A 22623-nucleotide genomic window follows, 5' to 3' on the forward strand; every position below is an offset into this window, starting at 1 on the left:
TAAATGCGTATTTGAATATTTAAGATGTGTATTAATATCTGAATACTAATTAAATAATGGGGTGATGGTGGGTGGTAGTAGTCGATAATGATGAGGTTGGAGATGATAATAGTCGATAATGCGGTGACGGCTAAGGTTGGGGATGGAGGTGGTCGGTGGTGGTGTTTGAGCTTGGTGGTAGTCGGTGGTGGTAGTTGACAATGGTTGGCGGTGACGGCGGTTAGTAGTAAATGTGGATAATATCATCTTAACAAAATTAAGTCTTTGTTATAAATTTTAATCATTAAGACCTATTCGTTTTTAATTTGATTATAAATGTTATAAATTTATTAAAATAAAAATTATACATTTAAAAATTATATAAAAAATACGATAAATCAGCATAATTAATAACTTAAATATTTAAAATTATTTGAAAAATTGCTAACCAAATGAACATACTGTTTTACTCCCAAATAATAATCGGGTTATATAAAAAAGTGACGTAGGAAGTGACATTTTCCGATTCCTGACTAGAAGACGCTTTGTATTGGTCCTGGACGTTTGCCAGCTTAGTTCTTTTGTTTCAGTGTAGCCGCATAATGTGGTCTTGGAACTTTCTTATAGTAAATGACGTGACCAAATATGGACTATATTCCAAATTCCTATCGTTCAAATTGAAACAAAAACCCGATTTACAAGGCTGATATTTTTTGAACTTTTTCTTAATAATAAATATTATTCTTTCTGTTCAAGTTGACGTGAACTTATTTTTTTTAGTCTGTTCCAAAAAGAATGATTCATTTTTAAATTTGGAAACAATTTAGTTTAAACTTACAATTCTACCCTTGAAAGCTTTTATAACTGCACAAATAATCTGGACCTTTTTTTAACTTGTTTAGGATCATAAATTCTAAAAATCTTCATTTTTTCTAAAATTTCATACTCAATCAAACAAGTTCAGATGAATTAGAACAGAGGGAGTAGAAACATGACGAAACAAGGCATAATTCCAAAATTGTTCAAATTGGAAAGGAAAAAAAAAAACACAAAGCCGAAACTTGTAAATCCTCGAAATTGTGACCAAAATTAACATTATATCAACCCCCTTTCAGGGGCTAGCTTCCTCTTGGCGCCCAGATGCCACGTGGAAAATACCTTTTGGTCCCACGACATATTATAAATAGTCCAATATTTAAATTCAACAAAGGGGAATACAGTCACACACAGCTACAAAAGCCTTTCTCACCTCCGTCCAAAACCACCACCACCATCACTACCACCTCCGCATTCCGCCGTCATGGACGATTATGGTTCCGACGATAAACAGTTGGCTATTTCCCGAGTTTTCTCTGAGCGATTGCGAGGTTTAGAAACGAGTTATGTGAGACTCAGGGAACAATTTAACTTGCTCTTGGAAGAAAAATGTAGTAACGAATCAGATGCCGATAATACGACGTCGTACTGCGGTCCCGGAGTGTTCTACTCGGGGACTCCGTACAGAAATGTGTTGGAGGATATGGGTCATGCACTTTACGTTACCAAAGTTGGTACGGGGGAAATAATTTACTGGTAAGTACTGCTAATTTTCAGCTCCTATTAATGAAATCTTTATCATTTTTATTCTTTAATTGTTATTGGACGAGCTTAGGCGCAACGGTAGAGTTACTTCACAGCTTCAAGCACAGAACAATTTCAAGAGCAGCCCAGTACACGAAGCATTCCGCATTTACGCAGGGTCCAGGGAAGGGTCGCGCCCCTACTGTAGGCACTAAGCAGCTTACCATAATGCAAGCATAAGTGGTTGATTCCACGGCTAAACCTGGTGACCTATAGGTCACAAAGACAACTTTACCATTGCTCCCAGGGGCGGAGCTAGAGTGTCGGGAGCGGGTTCCACCGAACCCAGTAGCTTTGGTTCGAACCCTCTATTGACTTAAAAAATCTATTAAATATATATAAATTATTAATTTAGAACCTAGTAACTTAAAATGATTAGAATTCAGAATCCATAAGCTTGAAATCCTGTCTCCGCCTCTGATTGCTCCAAGGCTTCCATTCCCATCATGGAACAATCTCTTTGCAAAAAATACAAGGGATGGCTTCATTCTCTCCTCTGCACTATAAGTCGTTTTGAGGAAATAAATAAATACTAATAAAATGATAGTGTACTTTCTAACCAAGTTCTAAGACAATTCAATATGGTACGAGAGCATGAAAATATCTTGATTTCATGTCTAATTATATTCTTTCGGGAAATTTTCATGGCCAATGAAAAAGGATCTGATTGGAGCTAGACGGATCGTGTTAAGACATCAATAAGTATATAAAGTGTGCGCTTTTCAGATGCTAAGATTAGGTGCAGCAATTGGCTATGAGTCGCGTAGCAATCTTTTCCTACTATTATAGCAAGTAGTGAAGCAAATAGGCATTAGTATCAATTATCGGTTTACTTCTTTGTAGATGCGGATGCTCGGATGTACTACATCCACATTTACTGTAACCAAATCCCCTTTCCATTGACTCATATTGTGACTATAAACTTACTCATTGCTCCATCGCTTATTTTATTAACGGAAGAAAGGAAAAGGGTAAATAATAAAAGGAATAAGAAAATGAAAGAGTCTCGGCTATCTCCCCTCCTGTGAACTTGCACATAACACAAGCGAGTTTTCTGTTGCAGGAATCAAGCTGCTGAGAAACTTTATGGTTATAAAAACTATGAAGTAGTTGAACACAGGTGTACTGAACTGCTTATTTGTGAAGAATATCATGAATTGGCTAGGAATGCCGTGAAAAAATTGAGCTGTGGACAATCATGGTCGGGTCAGTTTCCTTTTAAGAAGAGGACTGGTCAGATCTTTATGGCAATTGTGACAAAGAGCCTATGGTACGAAGACGGTGAGATTTTTGGTGTTATCACTGTCTCAAGTGATGCAGCTTTTCTAAATAAGATAAACTCAGAAAAAACAAGAAGCTCTCAGGCTAATGGACAACCTGGAAAGCAAGGAATAAATTTCAAAAGTATTCAATGGCATCCACCGCCACAAACTGCATCATCTGTTTCCAATCTGGTGCTTATTATTGCTTTATTACTGGCTTATTAACATTTTGAGTTAGTTTCCTGCGTAAGTTATTCATCGTTTGTGTTCTATATTTTCAGGCCTCAAAAGTGTTCCCACTTAAACGTGGAGAGGATGCACGCAATGCATCTGCAAATGTGAGAGACAGGGAGGAGGCTGAACTAGACAAAATAGGAGGGCAATCGCAAAAGCCACCAAAAGCACCTGTAAGTGTTTAGGTACTAAGGTTCTGTCACGTCCCGAACTACCCCTGACGTGACTGACACCCAGCTAACACCACCTGCCAGGCGAATCCCTTTCTCTAACATTTAACCATTTACACAAACACCGAGAAAAGAAAATGCAAGCCTAACAGTATTATTAATAATTAAAGAGGAAACGATTATCGCCCAATACCTTAGTCAATCGATAGAAAAACCAACAATCACTCAAATAATAAAACTCTAGCTCAAATCCCACACTAAAACCATGGAGCATCTAACAGAGTAACATGAGTTTATTGACGGGTATGCAAACCCCAAAGAAAAAGGAAATAACTAACACGAGCTAGGTAAGTCTGAAACGAAAGCCTCCACAAACAATGCGGTGGCTCACCTCAGCAATAGGATCCACTCGAACAAACTCGTAAGCCACTAGCTCTATCTCCCGTAATAGTATCTGAATAGAGATGCAGGTAAGGAGTGAATTATACGTAAATATAATTCAGTAAGATCTTCGATCCGCCACTTTAAATACATTTGGAACAAGTGTTGGAAAATACAAAAACACCCAACACGGATGATATAGTAAATATGATAATTATACAATAACTCAATATATGTGTATCAACAGAGTTATTAAGAATTAACCAACAAGGATACACACTAAGGACTTATCATAATTGCAGTGAAAGAAATTTACCAACAGACCACGAGTCCACAACGGCACCACAATGCCTCAAATATGTAACAGAGCATACACAATGCACGGGTGATGTACAAAGGCATACACAATACCCCAACATCATGGCGCACAGATGTATCAAACTCAACATCATGGCGCACAGCCGTATAAAACTCAACATCATGGCGCACAGCCGTATCAAACTCAACATTATATCATGGCGCACGGCCGTATCAAACTCAGTATGATGGCGCATAACCGTATCAAACTCAATATGATGGCGCACAGCCGTATCAAACTATAAAACTCAACCTTATGGCGCACAGCTGTATCACACTATCAAACAACTTATAAAATGATTTTTTTTTTCATAAAATAATATATTTGCGGCTAGTCTAAGACCACCAACTCTGTCAAGCGCACGTTTGTCCCAACACATGGACCAGGCAGAGAAAACACACTTTCAAAACGGGTTTTAGAAAAAGTATCAAAGTTTAAAATCTCACTACCTCAAAATCCTTCCTTTTAAACACCTTTGTTGCTCCAGTCCGAAATTCAACTCACCAAACCAATCTCTTGATTTACAAAATCCTAAGTAGAGGAAAACCTTGTTTATTAATATTATTTAATGTTTGTTTGCAACTTTCTTCTCGAACGGCCAACAAAATCAAGGGGTTCAAGAAAATTACATATAGGCTACTCCATATACACTAGAATATATCTTATACACTACAGGTTGAAAACGTACCATGAATTAGGAAGAAGGATTAACATTGTTGTACAAAAGCAAAGTCACTTTGTTCATCTCCAATTAAAGAAACCCATTGGATCAGCTACTCTATAGCGTTTTGTTGGCTCAATAATCAAGCAGTTTCTTGATTCCTCAATCCCTTATGTCTTTTCTTTTTCGAGTAAAGTTACAGTAGCACACGTTTTTTTCTTCTTTTGTAGCGTCTTCATGGTTTTAAGCAGCATGGCTCATGCTGCGCTTTTCTTCGTAAAGTTCATAAGGAGCAATTGCTGACTTTTTCCCCAACACTTTAAAATATATTATTTTAAATATATTTGTTTTCTTGGGCTTCGGCCCATATTATACAATTATTATTATTATTATTATTATTATTATTATTATTATTATTAAAATCAAAGGCAATGTTCTAATGCCTTAATCCACATGAAAGTGAGTCTGCAATTGGAATTTTTACCGTTTGCATATTTCTTCATTTTTATATACCAAATCCAACCTAATTACCTCAACCAATAATATTCTATATGTCCACTAGCTGCTTTAAATAATTCTTCAACTCGTATTTTATATGGTTAATTTATAAAAAAAATAAAATCAACTATTAAGAAATAATCCAACAAAAATCAGTTTAAAAGCAATTTACGACAATTAATTAAGGCAACTCAAACATGAAGATGCATTTAAGTTAACAAAAATGCTACGCCCCGTCACAGGTTCCTTGCTTTTTGTTAATTATTAATGAGATGTATGAGAAATGTTATCAACATTTCAGGCTGCACGGCTGAATTTCAGTTTGCTAGGTAGGAAGATTAGAGCTAATTCAGAAAGCTCAGAGACGGATGAGTCTAAATTTGATATTGCTCAGCCTTCTAAACTAGTACGGTTTCTTCTTCCTTTCATGCATAGGATAATTTTTCTCTAGATATGTCCTGTTCTTGGCCTTCAGCCTACTTTACTGGCTTTCATTAATTTCTTTTAGAGGTGGGATGGCCATTGTTATTCTAGTCTTACCTGTTTTTGTCAATATGGTAGGTGGCAAAGGTTATGTCAAAGCTTCACATTACAGGATTTGGAAATACTAGGGAAGAAATGTGTGGAAATATTCAACCGAATGGACGCGATAAAACTTCTATTAGTGAGGATGTCACGGAACCTTATTTGCCATCAGCTTCAGAGGGAAAATATAGTCATGTTCTTGATGCCTATCATGATTTCCAGAATATACTGAAGACATCTTGTTTTACTCGAAGAACGTTTGCACCTGAAAATGCACAAATAGCGCCCACTGATGTTGCAGAGGGTCCAATAGCTAACTGCTCCAGAAAGTTTGATGAATGTTCTAAGGCATTCAGATCTCCTGAACAGTTGCCAAGATCATGTTTCGAAAACAACGATAAATATCTCAAGTCACAGATGGGAAATTCAAAACTTTCAGCGATGGAAGATTCTTCTCGACAACAGTTAGAAAATCAACAGTCACGGAAGTCAGGGGAGAGCACTAGAAGCAGCCAGGGAAATTCACAGAAATATGAGAACGGGATAAGCTTGACAGCACATTGTGAAATATCTTGGGAAGACATCAGCCTAAGGGAAGAAATTGGACGAGGTAAATCTTGAGAATATTGTACCAATGTTATTGACATGGTGCACTTTGGCTATCTGCAGATATGTAATGTCGGCCAAATTTGGTTGAGAAGAAACTCCCTAGCTGTTAGAGATCTATTTGTACATTCATTGCCTCAATTTGTAAAAGCATTAAAAGCTGAATATCTTGTTAATCACTGTCTGTGAGGGAGCTAGAATATTACTCACCATAATATTTCCTTTTTTAGGTGCATATGCCCTTGTGTATCATGGAATCTGGAAAGGATCGGTACTGTCCTAATTCACAATAATCTTTTCACATTCTGATGGTAGACTGAAATGATATCTCATCATCGTGGTATTTGTGTCTTCTCGCCTTTTTGGTCCTTCAGGATGTTGCTGTAAAGGTTTATTTTGGGAACCAATGTGGTGAGACAACTTTGCTTGACTACAAAAAGGAGGTATGTGATGCCATCAAACGGTCATTGACTTATCATATACTTAAGAGAATTCTAATTGATTTTCAACACTTCTTCAGATTGACATAATGAAAAGACTTAGACATCCAAGCGTGCTATTATTTATGGGAGCAGTATGTTCCCAAGAAAAGCTTGCCATTGTCACAGAGTATTTACCCAGGTAATGAAAGTATGTCATTTCATCAGACATGGTTCTGGTTATGAAAATTAGCAGTCAAACTAGAGACACAAATGATTAGACGCTGCATATAGTAGCTGAATTAAAATTTTCTGTGAAAATGCTGTTTCATCATATGTTTCAGGGGAAGTCTTTTTAAAGCACTTCACAGGAATAATCAGCCGCTAGACCTCAAAAGGCGTCTTAGAATGGCTCTTGACGTGGTCTGTTATCCGCTTGGACTCGTCTATTTGCTTTGAGTAATTAGTTTTTAAGTGTAGCGCATTACCGTAACGAGAACTCATGTTGTTTCTCACACTTCTTCTGTTTGCTTTAGGCTAGGGGTATGAATTACTTGCACCGACGAAACCCTCCAATAGTACATAGAGACCTGAAATCTTCAAACCTGCTTGTGGATAAAAGCTGGACTGTCAAGGTTTTGATTTCTCTGTGGAACCTTAAAATTATTCTTAAATAGTGAAGCCCTTTAACTAGACAAGTTTATTGGTGATTCCCTCCTCAGGTTGCAGATTTTGGCCTTTCAAAACTGAAACATGCTACCTTTTTAACAGCAAATTCTGGACGAGGGACGGTATGCTGCTTAGCCTTTTGTTTTGCTCTTTTTTGTGGTCGCATCAGATGGGCTAATGCTGTTACCTCTCTCTCACAATATTTTACTACATTTTACCATTGCAGCCTCAGTGGATGGCTCCTGAAGTACTTAGAAATGAACCTTCAACAGAGAAGTAAGCTTCACAACCTTTACTTTCTGTATTTTTTTGTTTCTGTTAGTTAACCTTGATGGTGTAATGCAAAACCGATCGTAGAACTTGAGACATTGCTCCTTGTGCCTTTTCTCTAGGAGGAAAGGAGCATATCGGTGGGACCATTCTTTTGTGAGTATTGGGCTAAACCGGCCCAAAGATATTCTTAACATGGGTGTGATATTGTCCGCTTTGGGCCAAACTCGTATGGTTTTCTCCAAAACGTCTCAGACGATTAAGAAATCTTTATACCTTATATGAATGCTCCCAATCTTTTCAGCTACCAATATGTGACTTTATTCGTACATCCAACAATAGTGAATAAAGTATCGCCTAGTAATGTATTTGCGGACAAATAATGCTGGATTTTTATGCGATGACCATAATCACTGGATTATGTTGTAGTTTTGCAGATGCTTGGTTAATACTATTAAAATTTGGATAAAAAGTGTATAAAGCATGAGAATGCTTAAAATTGGATAAAGATTAATTTGTTTCTAATAATACCATTGACTGATCTTGCATAGTTTATCCTATTTATTCAACTTAATATTTTTACACTCAGACTGGTGGTGTGGTTTAGTTCTCAATTCTCAACAATACAGTTAAAGATCAACCCCTTAATTTGCAAAAGGTTTTTAGGCATGTTGTTTCATCCTGCTGCACATTCTACATAATTAGCATCGCTTACATGGGTATCTTGATGAAATTCTTCCACTGTTGTGCAGATCTGATGTCTTTAGTTTCGGTGTGATCTTATGGGAGCTAATGACTGAATCGATTCCGTGGAAAGACCTTAATCCCTTACAGGTACCTCAATGTTTCTTTTCACTATATCGATGTATATGCACGTGTTAGGACCAAAATAATTAGGTGTCATGCGAAAGCTAGTAAAACAAACCTTAAATGACGATAAATCAGATAACAAGAGAGAAATATACCAAAAAGACATATACCAAAAAGACACAAATATTTAACGTTGTTCGGTCTTTTGACCTATACCCACAAGCGGAGATGAGTAATTCGTTATATAAAAGAGAGTACAAAATATCGAAAGAACGCCCTCACAAAGAGGCAAACACAAGTGGCATGCTAACACTTATCTCACAAATTCTCCCCGTAAACAAGACTCTCAAATTCTTTAAGGCTACATTGTGGATGCTAAGTCAAGAACTTTTCCTCCCAAAAAAAAAACTAGCCAAATATATATGAAAGAACTAGATTTTCCTTTTAGTAATAGGAAAAAACTAATTATGGTAAATATGTTGTCCTTCTTTAAAGAGATAGAGAGATTAAATATGATAAGAAAATTAGGACAAACACCTAAAAACACGTGTGTGTGTGTATGCAAATGCTGATAGCAAGTTAGATTTGTTAGTTTTGTTGATTGACAAAAGAAATTGTCCCACATCGGTGGATGATTTCATTTGGGGGAAATATTTCCCTATAAAAGGAGGCGTTTAGGATTTAAACGCATCTCATTTACCTTCTTATCTTCTTAAGGCATCTGTATCTTCTCTCTTTAGTATTATTTTACTTGTATTTTTGGAGTGGAATAAAATATTGGTTGTGTCCGAGGAAGTAGGCAAAATTGGTCGAACCTCGTAAATTTTGGTGTTTTTTTATTGTTGTCTTATTGTCTTATTTATTATTTGGTGGCTGTCATAATTTTTGGTATAGTAGTTGTGACTTATTCACACTATATACATTTGACTTCCGCAATAATTGGTATCAGAGTAAGGTACTGTCTAGGTATGCTCTGTGGTTGCAGCATAGTCTGATCTTCCATATCAGAAAAGATTTATCTTGGTAACTGAGTCAAGGTTCTATCTGAGTATGCTCTGTGGTTGCAGTTTAGTCCGATCTTCCACACCAGAAAGGAAATAATCTTGATTTGTGTCGTCAGCTATTAAATAATATTTGTGTCAAAGATGGGAGACAATATACAAGAAGAATCTACATCAAGTGTTAATAATATGTCATCATTGGCATATTCGCTTATGACAAGAATTGTGTCAAATGCGAAATTTGCGATAAAATTTTTTGACGGGACAGGACATTTTGGGATGTGGCAAGGTGAGATTCTAGATGTCCTTCTTCAACAAGGGCTGGATCTTGCGATTGAAAAAAAGAGACCAGATGTTATTGGAGAAGAAGATTGGAGAATTATCAACCGTGTTGTTTGCGGTACCATTCGATCCTACCTTGCTAGAGAGCAGAAATATCCATACACAAAGGAAACTTCTGCAAGTAAATTATGGAAAGCACTGAAGGATAAATTTTTGAAGAAAACCAGTCAAAATAAATTGCACATGAAGAAGATATTGTTTCGCTTCACCTATGTTCCTGGTACCACAATGAATGAACATATCACCAGTTTCAATAAGTTGGTCACAGATTTGCAAAATATGGATGCAACGTTTGATGGTGACTTGGCCTTGATGTTGTTGGGGTCACTTCCTGATGAGTACGAGCACCTTGAAACTACTCTACTCCATGGGAATGACGAAATTTCTCTCAGAGAAGTTTGTTCGGCTTTGTACAGCTATGAACAAAGAAAGGGAGAAAAACAGAAGGGCGGAGAAGGAGAAGCACTGGTTGTGAGGGGTCGTCCTCAAAATCAAACGAGGACAAAGAAAGGAAGATCCAAGTCAAGATCTAGACCCAGCAAAGATGAATGTGCCTTTTGTCGAGAAAAGGGCACTGGAAGAAAGACTGTTCGAAGTTGAAGAATAAGGTCAAACATAACAATGGAAAAACCATTATGGATTCAAACGTAGATGATGGTGATGATTCAGACTTCTCATTAGTTACAACAGAGCCATCAACATCATCGGACATATGGTTGATGGACTCAGCTTGTAGTTATCATATGTGTCCCAACAGGGACTGGTTCGTGGATTTTCAAGAATGAGAATATGGAGTCGTCCACACAGCGGATAACAGCCCTCTTACCTCATATGGCATTGGTTCAATACGTTTAAGGAACCATGATGGAATGATCAGAACATTAACAGATGTTCGATATGTACCGGGTTTGAAGAAAAATCTCATATATGTGGGAGCCCTAGAATCAAAAGGGTTCAAAATCATTGCAGAAAATGGAGTGATGAGAGTATGCTCCGGTGCACTAGTGGTAATGAAGGCTAATCGGAAGAATAATAATATGTACCGCTATCGTGGCAGTACAGTTATTGGGACAGCGACAGTAACATCCAGTGACGACAAAGAGGCAGAAGCAACCAAGCTATGGCACATGCGCTTGGGACATGCTGGAGGAAAATCCTTGAAAACTCTATCAGATCAAGGATTGTTAAAAGGAGTAAAGGCTTGCAACTTGGAGTTTTGTGAGCATTGTGTCAAAGGGAAACAGACAAGGGTTAAATTTGGTACAGCGATCCATAATACTAAAGGCATTTTGGATTATGTACACTCTGATGTTTGGGGTCCTTCCAAAACACCTTCATTGGGTGGGAAGCACTATTTTGTAACCTTTGTTGATGATTTTTCCCGAAGAGTATGGGTGTATACAATGAAGAGCAAAGATGAAGTGTTGGGAATTTTTCTCAAATGGAAGACGATGGTGGAGAATCAGACAGGCAGGAGAATCAAGTGTATTCGCACAGACAATGGAGGTGAATACAAAAATGATCATTTCAATAAGGTCTGTGAAAATGATGGCATCGTCCGACACTTCACTGTTAGACATACACCACAACAGAATGGAGTGGCAGAACGTATGAACCGGACCTTGCTGGAGAAGGTACGGTGTATGTTGTCCAATGCTGGCTTGGGCAAAGAATTTTGGGCTGAGGCAATTACATATGCATGCCACCTCATTAATCGTCTACCATCTGCTGCTATTGATGGCAAGACACCATTTGAAAAATGGTATGGAAAGCCTGCTGTAGATTATGACTCTTTGCACGTGTTTGGCTCAACTGCATATTATCATGTGACAGAGTCAAAATTGGATCCAAGGGCAAAGAAGGCTATTTTTATGGGAATTACTTCTGGAGTCAAAGGATATCGCTTATGGTGTCCTATGACAAAGAAAGTAATATTCAGCAGGGATGTTACCTTTGATGAATCTGCTATGGTAAATAAGGTAACAGAAGATACCAAACAAAATGAGGGTGCTTCTAAGCAGGTGGAGTTTGAGGGAAAATTTATTTTTCCTACACAAGAAGCAGAGGAGGAAACAAATGAAGATTATCCTCTGGAAGAAGAGCCAGTAGAGAGGGAGATTCCAACTCAAAAACCTCAACAACAACTTGAATCAATAACAACTAGCAGGCCAAAAAGGACAATAACAAAACTTGTTCGTCTCATAGAGACGGTTGCTTGTGCCGCATCAATTGTAGCTGATGATGTTCCTACCACTTATAAAGACGCAATCCAAAGTTCAGAAGAAGATAAGTGAAGGATTTCCATGAATGATGAAATACAGTCCCTTCATCATAATCATACATGGAGATTTGCCAATCTCCCGAAGGGAAAGAAAGCAATTGGGTGCAAATGGGTATTTGAAAAGAAAGAAAGATTTCCTAATCAAGAAGATGTTCGCTGCAAAGCAAGATTGGTGTCCAAAGGATATGCTCAAAAGGAGGGAACTGATTACAATGAAGTGTTTTCTCCAGTTGTAAAACATTCCTCCATTAGAATTATGTTGGCTTTGGTAGCACAGTTGGATTTGGAACTAGTTCAGATGGATGTAAAAACTGCATTTTTACATGGAAACTTGGAGGAGGAAATCTACATGACTCAGCCAGAAGGATTCAAAGTTGCTGGAAAATAAAATACGGTGTGCAAACTTGAAAAATTGTTGTACGGATTGAAACAATCTTCTAGACAATGGTACAAGCGATTTGACAAATTTATGTTGCGGCAAGGGTACAAGAGAAGCAAATACGATCATTATGTGTATTTGTGCAAGCTTAAAGATGGTTCCTTTATATATCTTCTCCTATATGTTGATGATATGTTGATAGCTTCCAAGAATTCGGAAGAAATTGATAAGTTGAAGATTCAACTGAAGAAGGAGTTCGAGATGAAGGATCTGGGTAAGGCAAAGAAAATTCTTGGCATGGAGATAATAAGAGATAGACGTTCAAAGCAACTTTGTTTATCTCAGAAAGAATATTTGAAGAGAGTACTACAACATTTTGGCATAGATGAGAAGACTAAGTCAGTTAGTACTCCACTTGCTCCCCATTTTAAGCTAAGTACTATTATGTCGCCAAAAGATGAAGCTGAATGGGAGTATATGTCAAGGGTACCATACGCAAATGTTGTTGGTAGCTTGATGTATGCAATGGTCTGTACAAGACCTGACATTTCACAAGTTGTTGGAGTTATTAGCAGATATATGCATAATCCAGGAAAGGAGCATTAGCAAGCTGTGCAGTGGATTCTACGGTATATTCATAATACTCTAGATGTTGGGTTAGTTTTTGAGCAGGAAGGCAATCAGTCCGTATTTGGATATTGTGACTCAGATTTTGCGGGTGATCTGGACAAACGAAGATCAACTACTGGTTATGTGTTTACTTTTGCAAAGGCACCAGTTTGTTGGAAGTCTACTTTGCAGTCAACAGTTGCTTTGTCTACAACAAAGACAGAGTACATGGTTATTACAGAGGCTGTAAAAGAGGCAATTTGGCATCAAGGGTTGCTAAAAGAGATTGGTATTGGACACAAAAGTATCACAATTTTTTGTGATAGTCAAAGTGCTATTCAATTAGCGAAGAACCAAGTTTATCATGCAAGGACGAAGCACATTGATGTTCGGTATCATTTCGTCCGAGAAATCATAGAAGAAGGTGGAGCCACGGTGAATAAAATTCATACTACGGAGAATCCTGCTGATATGCTGACAAAAGTGGTGACTGCGGTCAAGTTTCAACATTGTTTGAATTTGATCAACATTGTTGAACACTGAAGATAGAAGATGAAGACACAACCAAAATTTGTTATTGAGAGAAAATTAAAGATGTGGAATTTTGTTAAGGTGGAGATGTGTTGATTGACAAAAGAAATTGTCCCACATCGGTGGATGATTTTATTTGGGGGAAAATATTTCCCTATAACAGGAGGCCTAATGTTTAGGATTTAAACACCTCTCATTTGTCTTCTTATCTTCTTAAGGCATTTGTATCTTCTCTCTTTAGTATTATTTCACTTGTATTTTTGGAGTGGAATAAAATATTGGTTGTGTCCGAGGAAGTATGCAAAATTGGCCGAACCTCATAAATTTTGGTGTTCTTTTATTGTTGTATTATTGTCTTATTTATTATTTGGTGGCTGTCATAATTTTTAGTATAGTAATTGTAACTCATTCACACTATATACATTTGGCTTCCGCCACAAAATTGCTTCTCGATGGTCAGTAGTGGTACCAAAAGGAGTTTGTTTATTTGAAGGTTGTTGGAATTGTTGGCTTCATGGATAGCAGACTGGACATTCCACAAAATCTTGATTCCCGAGTTTCAGCTACTATACATGATTGTTGGCAAAGGTGATTTCCTTTCCTTTTGTTTGATATAAATTCTGATCAAGAAGTATTGTAACTGTAGTTGAATTGAGCCTTTGTTTCTTGACTACAAACAGCAAACCAGAACTTCGTCCATCATTTGAAGACCTGAGCAGAAGAATGACAGAAATAATTCTCTCATTTGGAGGACTGACATCTAGGAAGAACTCAGGGCTTTGATATCAAACACTGTTCGACAGGCAAATCAAGATGAATAACCTATATAAATACACAAGCGGATAAAGTGAATCGACGATGGAAAGCGCCTTTCGTTTTAATTTAATGGAGAGTATGGATTCATATAGCGGACCCCAACTTATTTCGAATTGGGTGTAGTTGTTGTTGTTGTTTAATCTTTCTTTATTGTTTACATTTCGCTTTAAATTGAAGGAGTGTATTACGAGCATAATGTAGTATCCTTGTACAGGAAGATGCTTTTGCTTAGTTTGCTGTTTTAGAAATAAATATAAATAATTTGAGGCGTTCCTGCGCAGATTGGTTAATTTTCCATATTTTAGTACTCAGAATTGTGTACATTTTGTAGCACTAGTATTAGCACCCGCGCATATGCGCGGACTAATCATGTCAAATATTTATTTATTTGAATTATGTGTCAATAGTTTTAGAATTTAAACCTTTTTGATAAATATAGATAATTATTGGATATAAATTAAGAAACACTACATGGAAAAAATTAACCATTTCTCAAATTTCCTAGTTATAATTCTATTTTCTTTTTTGGTATCATTCTTAGCGGTGTCATTGGATCCTGAAAATAGTCAGGAAGCAAAATAATAACTCATATCTATGGCAAAACAATCAAAGGTTGAGACTATGAAGGATTCTTTGGATACGGCTTGACTCTTGTATTACTACTTGAACTCTTATTTGGTGTATTGATATCTTTTAAAAAATATTTCCATTTTAAAATTTCAGTTTCTAAAATTTTATTTTTCAATAATAATTATGTTTATAATAATGGAAGTAAAAATATTATCCTTAATTCAAAAACTCAGTTTAGTCGGGTATCTAAAAATTTAAATAATTCTTTAGCCAGTGAATTTATTTTTTCCAGTATGACTCCATTTTGATATTTGACACTAACCATATTAAACATTTGAGTTATTTGAATTATATATAAATAACCTTAAAATTTAAACCTTCTATATAATTATAGGTAATCGTTAGATATTAATTAAGAAATACTACATGAAAAAAAACTAATATTTTTTCAAATCTCGTATTGATTTTTTTTTACATCATTCTTATTGGAGTCATTGGAACCTAAAAATAGTCACGAAGCGAAACAATAACTCGTATTTATGGCAAAGCACAAAGGCTGACACAATATGAACGACTTTTTGGTTACGACATGACTCTTTTACTATGACTTGAACTCTTCTTTGGTATGTTGTTATCTTTCAAAAAATATTTTATTTTAAAATTCTAATTTTATTTGGTATGTTGTTATCTTTCAATAATGATTAGCTTTATATGATACAAGTGAAGATATCATCCTTAATTTAAAATCCACTTTAATAGACTATCTAAAAATTTAAATAATTTTTTAGCCAGCGAAACTTTATTTCAGTATGACTCTATTTTGAGTTTATTGATTCTCTAGCCACAGATTTTAAATTTTGAATATCCTATATATACAAAAAAAAAAATCTTTGAATCATTTAATGTTAAATTAGTTGATTGTAATTATATAACATTGCACATATTCTCTTAAAATTATCAAGTAGTTTTTTCTCGACACTATACATGGTTAACATCAATGCAAACTACTCAAATTGCAACTAAATTCAGATTCGAATATCATATTAGTTTGTTAGTAATAGTAATTTTTTGAAAACGATACACAATGTAAATTAAAAATAATATATATTCTAAGATATCCTTATCTTATAATCTATGTATTTGAATTGAAAAAAATATTTTAAATCGATGAGATCAGCTTCCAAATTTCTTATACTCAACAGAGATAAAGAGAAGAAGAAATCCGTTGTCATCTCTATTTTCTGGTTCTTAGATTTTCTATATATTTATTTTCTTTTATCTTATTTTTTGTGTCTTTCTTTCTTTTGTAACAAAAAAATAATTTATTTCGCTATAAAAGGATAATTTTTAATAGAAATTGTCTACATAAGAAATTTATTTATATTTTTAGTCTTTGGTTAAAATTATTTCATATTTTTCTTTTGGCTTTATCTAATCAACCTAAATATGTGCTCACTCAACCACTTAAATTAAAAAATTAAAGAATGTGTAATTTAGATATAATCATGTATCGTCAGTATATCATCTATGTATATCAGCTATAAAAGATCAACAATAAATCTGGTCGGACATTTATGTAAATATTACATAAGATTTCGGTTACTTGATTTCATCATGATATGACTTCTATTATAATAATTTTAAAATTCCCTACTAAAATTCAAAAATATCTTATCCTTTTATTTTTAAAAATACATTATATTTTAAAAAATAATCACATTTTGAAATGATTTTTTACATTTAAAAAAAAAATATTTGGCGTCATACCATTTATTTTCAAAATATATTTTTTGTTATACTTGAAAATCGATATAGAAACTACCAATTAGAAACCAATATTCCTCTTGTTGAAATTCGAGAAACCTTTCACATAATTTAATGATTCAAAACTAATATTCTTCAACGAAAAAAATATTATACCCCTGCAATGTTGGCTTGACTGCAGCTAAATGAAAATGTTTCAACTTATACCTTTTAATTCCTAAAAGGTGCTAAATTAAAAGTAATGATAGCAATTGTATAACCAATATTTTGTTATTTTTTTTTATGTCCATTTATACAATTTGACTCTTCAAACAAACATTCTTCAAAAAAAGAAAGAAAAATAACTTTTATTTGAATATTAACACATTATTGTGATGTTTCTTTCTATACCATGTAGCTTTACTTCATTATATATGTAAGTAAACTTTTATTTGATTTTTAAACTTTTTTTTGTTATTTGAATAAACATAGACATGTACCATATATATTATATTTATTTTTAAAGAAATCTGCTTTATTTAAATCCAGCTATAGTGTTTTAAAGAACTATAATTATAGGATTTTAGATGTGAAAGAGTTTAGAATTATATGGAGATTTTTTTTGCTTTTTTGCCCGAGGTAAAGTAATATTTAAATAATTATAAAAATTTAACAAAAGTTCTTAACATGATTGCATATGATCATTAACTGAATTAAGCATGATAACAAAAGATAACTTTCTTTTTATTTTTATTTTAATTCAAATTTTAAAACTTTATAGAATAAAATTACCATATATTATTAGCATTTATTAGCTTGTCACTTGGCTTAACCACAATGCTATTATATTTGGTAACTTTATTCCTTTAATATATATAGATTTTAAAACTTTATATATAAAATTCAAAATTATCTTTTAATTCAAATTCAATTATGTGTGTGTGTGTGTCTATATATATATATATATATATATATATTTCTATTTGACTAACATAATCAAATATAGAATAAAGTTACCATACATTATTAGTATTTATTAGCTTATCACTTGACTTAACCACAATGCTAATTATATTTGGTAACTTTATTACTTTAATATATATATTGATAGATTCCCAAACATATGTAGTGGGAAACTTTTGACATTCTTCTGTAGATCTAAATATAAGAAGCTTAAATAACACATTTTCTAAAATTTATGGTCATTTTTGCAAGTAATGTACAGTAATATTCATGCACAAGCATGCCAGTTTGGACATACATAAGATTCCAAATAATTGAGACAATATTTGGAAATAGTTCTCAAGTTTTATGTATCAAAATCCTGTAAACGGAATTGGGCAGAAAAGTGCAGATTGGAAATGGGCTCGCGATCATTACCAATGGCCCATGAGGCCGGCTCTTAATATAAATGGAACCAGTTAGCCACTCTAAAGTCTGAAGTGCTGTTATTTAGGAATTAGTCAGCATGTCCTGAATTTTAATTTTTTGTTTAAATTTTCATGACAAAAATATACTGAATTACCCGAAAGTTACAATATCCTGATTAGTTTAAAATATATGTATAATGGTGTATAATTACTTAATTAGTATATACTATGTGTATATCGACTATAAAAAGTATACAGTAAATTCAATCGCTATTTGTTATAAAGATAGAATAATTTTCGTTCAAACCTTCAATAGTTTTTGTTCTGAAGATAATAAGTAGTACATGATAAGAAATCTACTTGCACGTGATATTTGTACCAAATTAATTTATGCAAGTGTAAATAAACTTGTATTAGTTGTTGCCAGCAAGTAATATAGCAGTCTTGAGAGCAGAGGAAGAAAGAGCATGAAAAAGACAGGAGACTATCAAAATGCAACAGCAGTATGCTGTGGGCAGCAAATAGCAAAGACTTTAGCACGTGAATACTGATTGATCAGTCCTTTACTCTTAATAAAATATAGAGAGATTATGTTTAGTCATTTCATACAGAGGCTAATTTTGCCGTCCAAGACAAGTTAACTAATCAGTACCCACTGACAACATGTACTAATTACTAAACTGCTCATTACAAAAGCCAAAAAGAAATGAAAATGGATACTGCTTTTACCTAATCACAGGGTAGGTGTCTTTTCCAGAATTTGGATACTCTATTATCAACCCCTATAACCTAATATATCACCTCTTTGACTCTTTGTCCCAATGGACATAAAACTCCATTCGCAGTACAAAATCCTTAGATGGAAGAGAATCCACGCTTGTGCATGCATAGAAACAAATACTATTTTTATTTGGTCTTAACAATTATTTTATTATTTCAATAAAATATATATGGCATATTAATATTTGTTTCATAATTTGGTAATAGTTTATTAAAATAAAGAATTTAAAATAAAATAAAAAATATTATGAAAATATTCAAGTGATGAAATAATAATTTTCACTCACAAAATTACAACTTCTTGCAAGTGAATTTTATGTTCAAACACAACAACAAATATTGTCAAACGCCTTTATACCACCATCAGTCTCGAATCAACAGGGGCGGAGGCAGGGTATAATTAACGGGTTCGGCCGAACCCAGTACCTTTTGCATAGGCCCTTGTATTTATATTAGAAAACGTATTAAGTTTATATTAATATATAATTGCGAACCTAGTACCTAAAACATGCTATGGGTTCGGTGCCAAGTTCAGAACCCGCAAACTTTCAATCTTAGTTCCGCCTATGCGAATCAAACGTACTATAAAACAAATGTGATGATGTCACGACCCCAAACCGGACCCGGTCGTGATGTCGCATCTCGTGAAAACAAGGTCAGCCGACACGATTTCCAAATCAACCATTCTCCGTTAAAAGTGATTTTTATATCATTTATAAACCAATAATCTCATAATGAACATTTAAAAGAAAAATACGGAATAATTATACAAGCCCGACATCGGGGTGTCACTAGTCATGAGCATCTACCAAGGTCTGATTACAACAACAGTCAAAAGTGTACTAAGTACAGTAATGAAAATGAGAGGAATGAAGCAGAGCTGCGAACGTCGTGCAGCCACCTTGCTAACTCTAATGACTCTGCGTCTGAGCAATCAACACCCGCTACCGGGTTCCGAAATACCTGAATCTGCACACGAGGTGTAGGGAGTAATATGAGTACTCTAACCCAGTAAATAATAAGAGTAAATAAAGACTGAGCAGTAGGAAACGATGAATCCACAAATATGATAACTCAATAAGCACAACAGGCTTTCAATCAGAATACGAGTCAATCGTCTCATTTAAAATCCAGCTTTTGGTAAAAATTATTTAAAACGCTTTCCAACAGTTCCAATAGGGTTCGATACCATTTATAATAAAAGAGAAGAAAACCATAACCTGCCCCTCGGGCAAAAACTTAGTTCGTATACAGCCCCCTCGGCATAACAGAATTTCACCACCTTTTTTGTAACTTAAAAACTTCAGTTTAAATGAAAGATTATTTAAATCATTTGTTCAACATTTCCAATAGAGGCTCGGACTAAAGATGAGTGAAAGTAGTAATTAAATCAACATATTCAATAGAAACTCACTTTAAGGAGGAGCAAAAAAATAGTAAGTTCATAAACAGGCCCCTCATGCAAAACATCACTCATGTACATGTATATCTATAGCCCCTCGGGCAAGCCTCTTAGTCACTCGTGACTCTCAACTTTTACCAATCAGCGTTCACACTCAGCACTCACATTCAATATGTACCATACAGTAATCGTTGCGGCGTGCAGCCCGATCCATATATATAGTCGACTGCGCTTACTGGGGGTGTGCAGACTCCGGAGGGGCTCCTACAGCCCAAGCGCTATATCGCTGCGGAGCGCAACCCGATCCAATATATATCGCTGCGGAGTGCAGCCCGATCCATATAAGTATCATTGCGCCGTGCAACCCGATCCATATATATATATATATATATATATATATATATATATATATATGTTGCGGCGTGCAGCCCAATCCATAGATACATAATCCTCACAATCAGGCCCTCAGCCTCTCTCAGTCATTAACCTCATAATCAGACCATCGATCTATCTCATTCATCAACCTCATAATCAGACCCTCGGTCTATCTCAGCCCAACCAGTTTTCACAATTAGGAGTAGAGTGATAAAATCAGTTTTAAACATTTAAGCAGGTAAAACATGACTGAGGATTGGCTTCTAGCAAGTAAAGTGGGAAAAATAGTCAAAAATGCCCATAAGGGTCTCAATAGGTCGGCACAAGGACCCAAACATGGCATACCGCCAAAATATAATATCAATCTCTAAAAAGTGGAATATCATAAGATTTTCAAATCAAATACGCGAATTAGCAGTTATACGGGACGGACCAAGTCACAATCCTCAACGGTGCACGGCTCCACGCTCGTCATCTAGCGTGCGCATGACCTCAAGTAGCACAAGAATGTGAAATTTGGGGATTCAAACCCTCATAATAGCATTTACAATCATTACTTACCTCAATCCGGTCCAAACTCTATCCCGATATGTCTTCGCCCTCACGAATTGACCTTCGGATGCTCCAAATCTATCCACAATCAGTACATAACTATTAAAATATGCTAAGGGAACAAAACTCACTCGAAAATATCCAATTTACATCAAAAATCTCGAAATTAAACCCGGCCCCCGGGCCCACGTCTCGAAATCCGATAAAAGTTACATCAGTAGAATTCTCATTCTCTCACGAGTCTATACATATCAAGAACATCAAAATCGGACCTCAAATGGCCCCTCAAATCCTAATTTCTAGGTCTCTAATTACAAGCTCTAATTCCCCAATTTTAGGCTTTAATTTCCGCATATTTCATGATTAAACAAGTCGGAATTAACATAGGATCGAGTATAGAGTTCAAAAATCTTACCTCCAAGTGTTACCCTTCGATTCCCTCTTCAATCTTTCTCAAAAGCTCCAAAAATCGTTCAACAATGGAGAAAATAGACCAAAGCTCGCGAAACTCATTTTTAAGCATTCTGCACCAGGCTTTTCCGCATCTGCGGTCCAAAACCTGCTTCTGCGGTACCGCATATGCGGTCTAATCCTCAGTTTTTGTGAAATTTACTTACCGGACCAAATACCGCATCTGCGGTCCACTAGCCGCATCTGCGACTCCGCAGGTGCGGTCCCTCTACTGCATTTGCGGTTCCTGACTCTACCTTACCATTCCGCATCTGTGAGCCTCCCTCCGCATATGCGATTCCACAGATGCGTTCCCACTAGCCGCTTCTGCGATTTCCTGTTCCTCAAGCCTCTCCCGCTTTTGCGGCTAAATCTCCGTTTATGAGGCACCGCACCTGCGGCCCCCAAACTGTAGGTGCGAAAATACCATAAGCAATAATATTAGCTGCTGCAACAAGATTCCAACCTCTCCGTTAACCATCCGAAGTCACCCCGAGGCCCCCAGGACCTCAACCAGAAGCACAAACATAACTCAATACCTTATACAAACTTGAACCAACCTTCAAAACACCTCAAGCAATATCAAATCAACCAAAACACATCAGATTCAAGCCAAACTTTCTAAAATCTTCCGAATTTCGTTTTTGATCAAAACCCAACCAAACCACGTTCGAACGACCTATATTTTGCACACACGTCACAAATGACACAACGAAGCTATTGCAACTTCCGGAATTCCATTCCGACCCCTATATCAAAATCTCATCTATCAACCAGAAAACGCCAAAATCTCAATTTCGCCAATTCAGCCTAAACCTTCCACAGACTTCCAAAATGTATTCTGATCACGCTCCTATGTCCCAAATCACCTAACGGAGCTAACAAATCATAAAAATTCTGATCCGAGATCATATACAAACAAGCCAAATCTTGGTCAAACTTTTTCACACTTAAGCTTCA

The 22623-nt window shown here is 35.5% G+C and overlaps 1 protein-coding gene and 1 long non-coding RNA gene across 2 annotated transcripts; one reads left to right on the forward strand and one right to left on the reverse strand.

Moving 5' to 3' along the window:
* The first annotated feature begins 1279 nt into the window (after positions 1-1279).
* LOC104226427 (uncharacterized) lies at positions 1280-14606 on the forward strand. The gene is made up of 15 exons (XM_009778425.2): positions 1280-1551; positions 2663-3053; positions 3143-3268; positions 5465-5569; positions 5725-6298; positions 6525-6565; positions 6669-6737; positions 6815-6915; positions 7058-7136; positions 7250-7348; positions 7436-7504; positions 7609-7658; positions 8405-8486; positions 14099-14193; positions 14286-14606. The coding sequence occupies exons 1-15, from the start codon at positions 1280-1282 to the stop codon at positions 14386-14388; spliced, it is 2256 nt and encodes a 751-aa protein (XP_009776727.1). The 3' UTR covers positions 14389-14606.
* Positions 3472-4884, reverse strand: LOC138876457 (uncharacterized). Its single transcript, XR_011401732.1, has 2 exons — positions 4693-4884; positions 3472-3719 (listed from the first exon to the last, which is right to left on the reverse strand). It is a non-coding gene; the product is annotated as an uncharacterized lncRNA (long non-coding RNA).
* Positions 14607-22623: the final 8017 nt, after the last annotated feature.

This window comes from Nicotiana sylvestris, chromosome 8 (assembly GCF_000393655.2).
Source record: "Nicotiana sylvestris chromosome 8, ASM39365v2, whole genome shotgun sequence".
Taxonomy (NCBI): Eukaryota; Viridiplantae; Streptophyta; class Magnoliopsida; order Solanales; family Solanaceae; genus Nicotiana; species Nicotiana sylvestris.

What these genes read in the sequence shown, in the direction of transcription:
- LOC104226427 (XM_009778425.2), top strand. Translation starts at nt 1,280, where the DNA reads ATGGACGATTATGGTTCCGACGATAAACAGTTGGCTATTTCCCGAGTT. An exon ending in AAGGGAAGAAATTGGACGAG is followed by an intron (nt 6,299 to 6,524) that starts GTAAATCTTGAG and finishes TTCCTTTTTTAG; the next exon opens with GTGCATATGCCCTTGTGTAT. An exon ending in GTCACAGAGTATTTACCCAG is followed by an intron (nt 6,916 to 7,057) that starts GTAATGAAAGTA and finishes CATATGTTTCAG; the next exon opens with GGGAAGTCTTTTTAAAGCAC.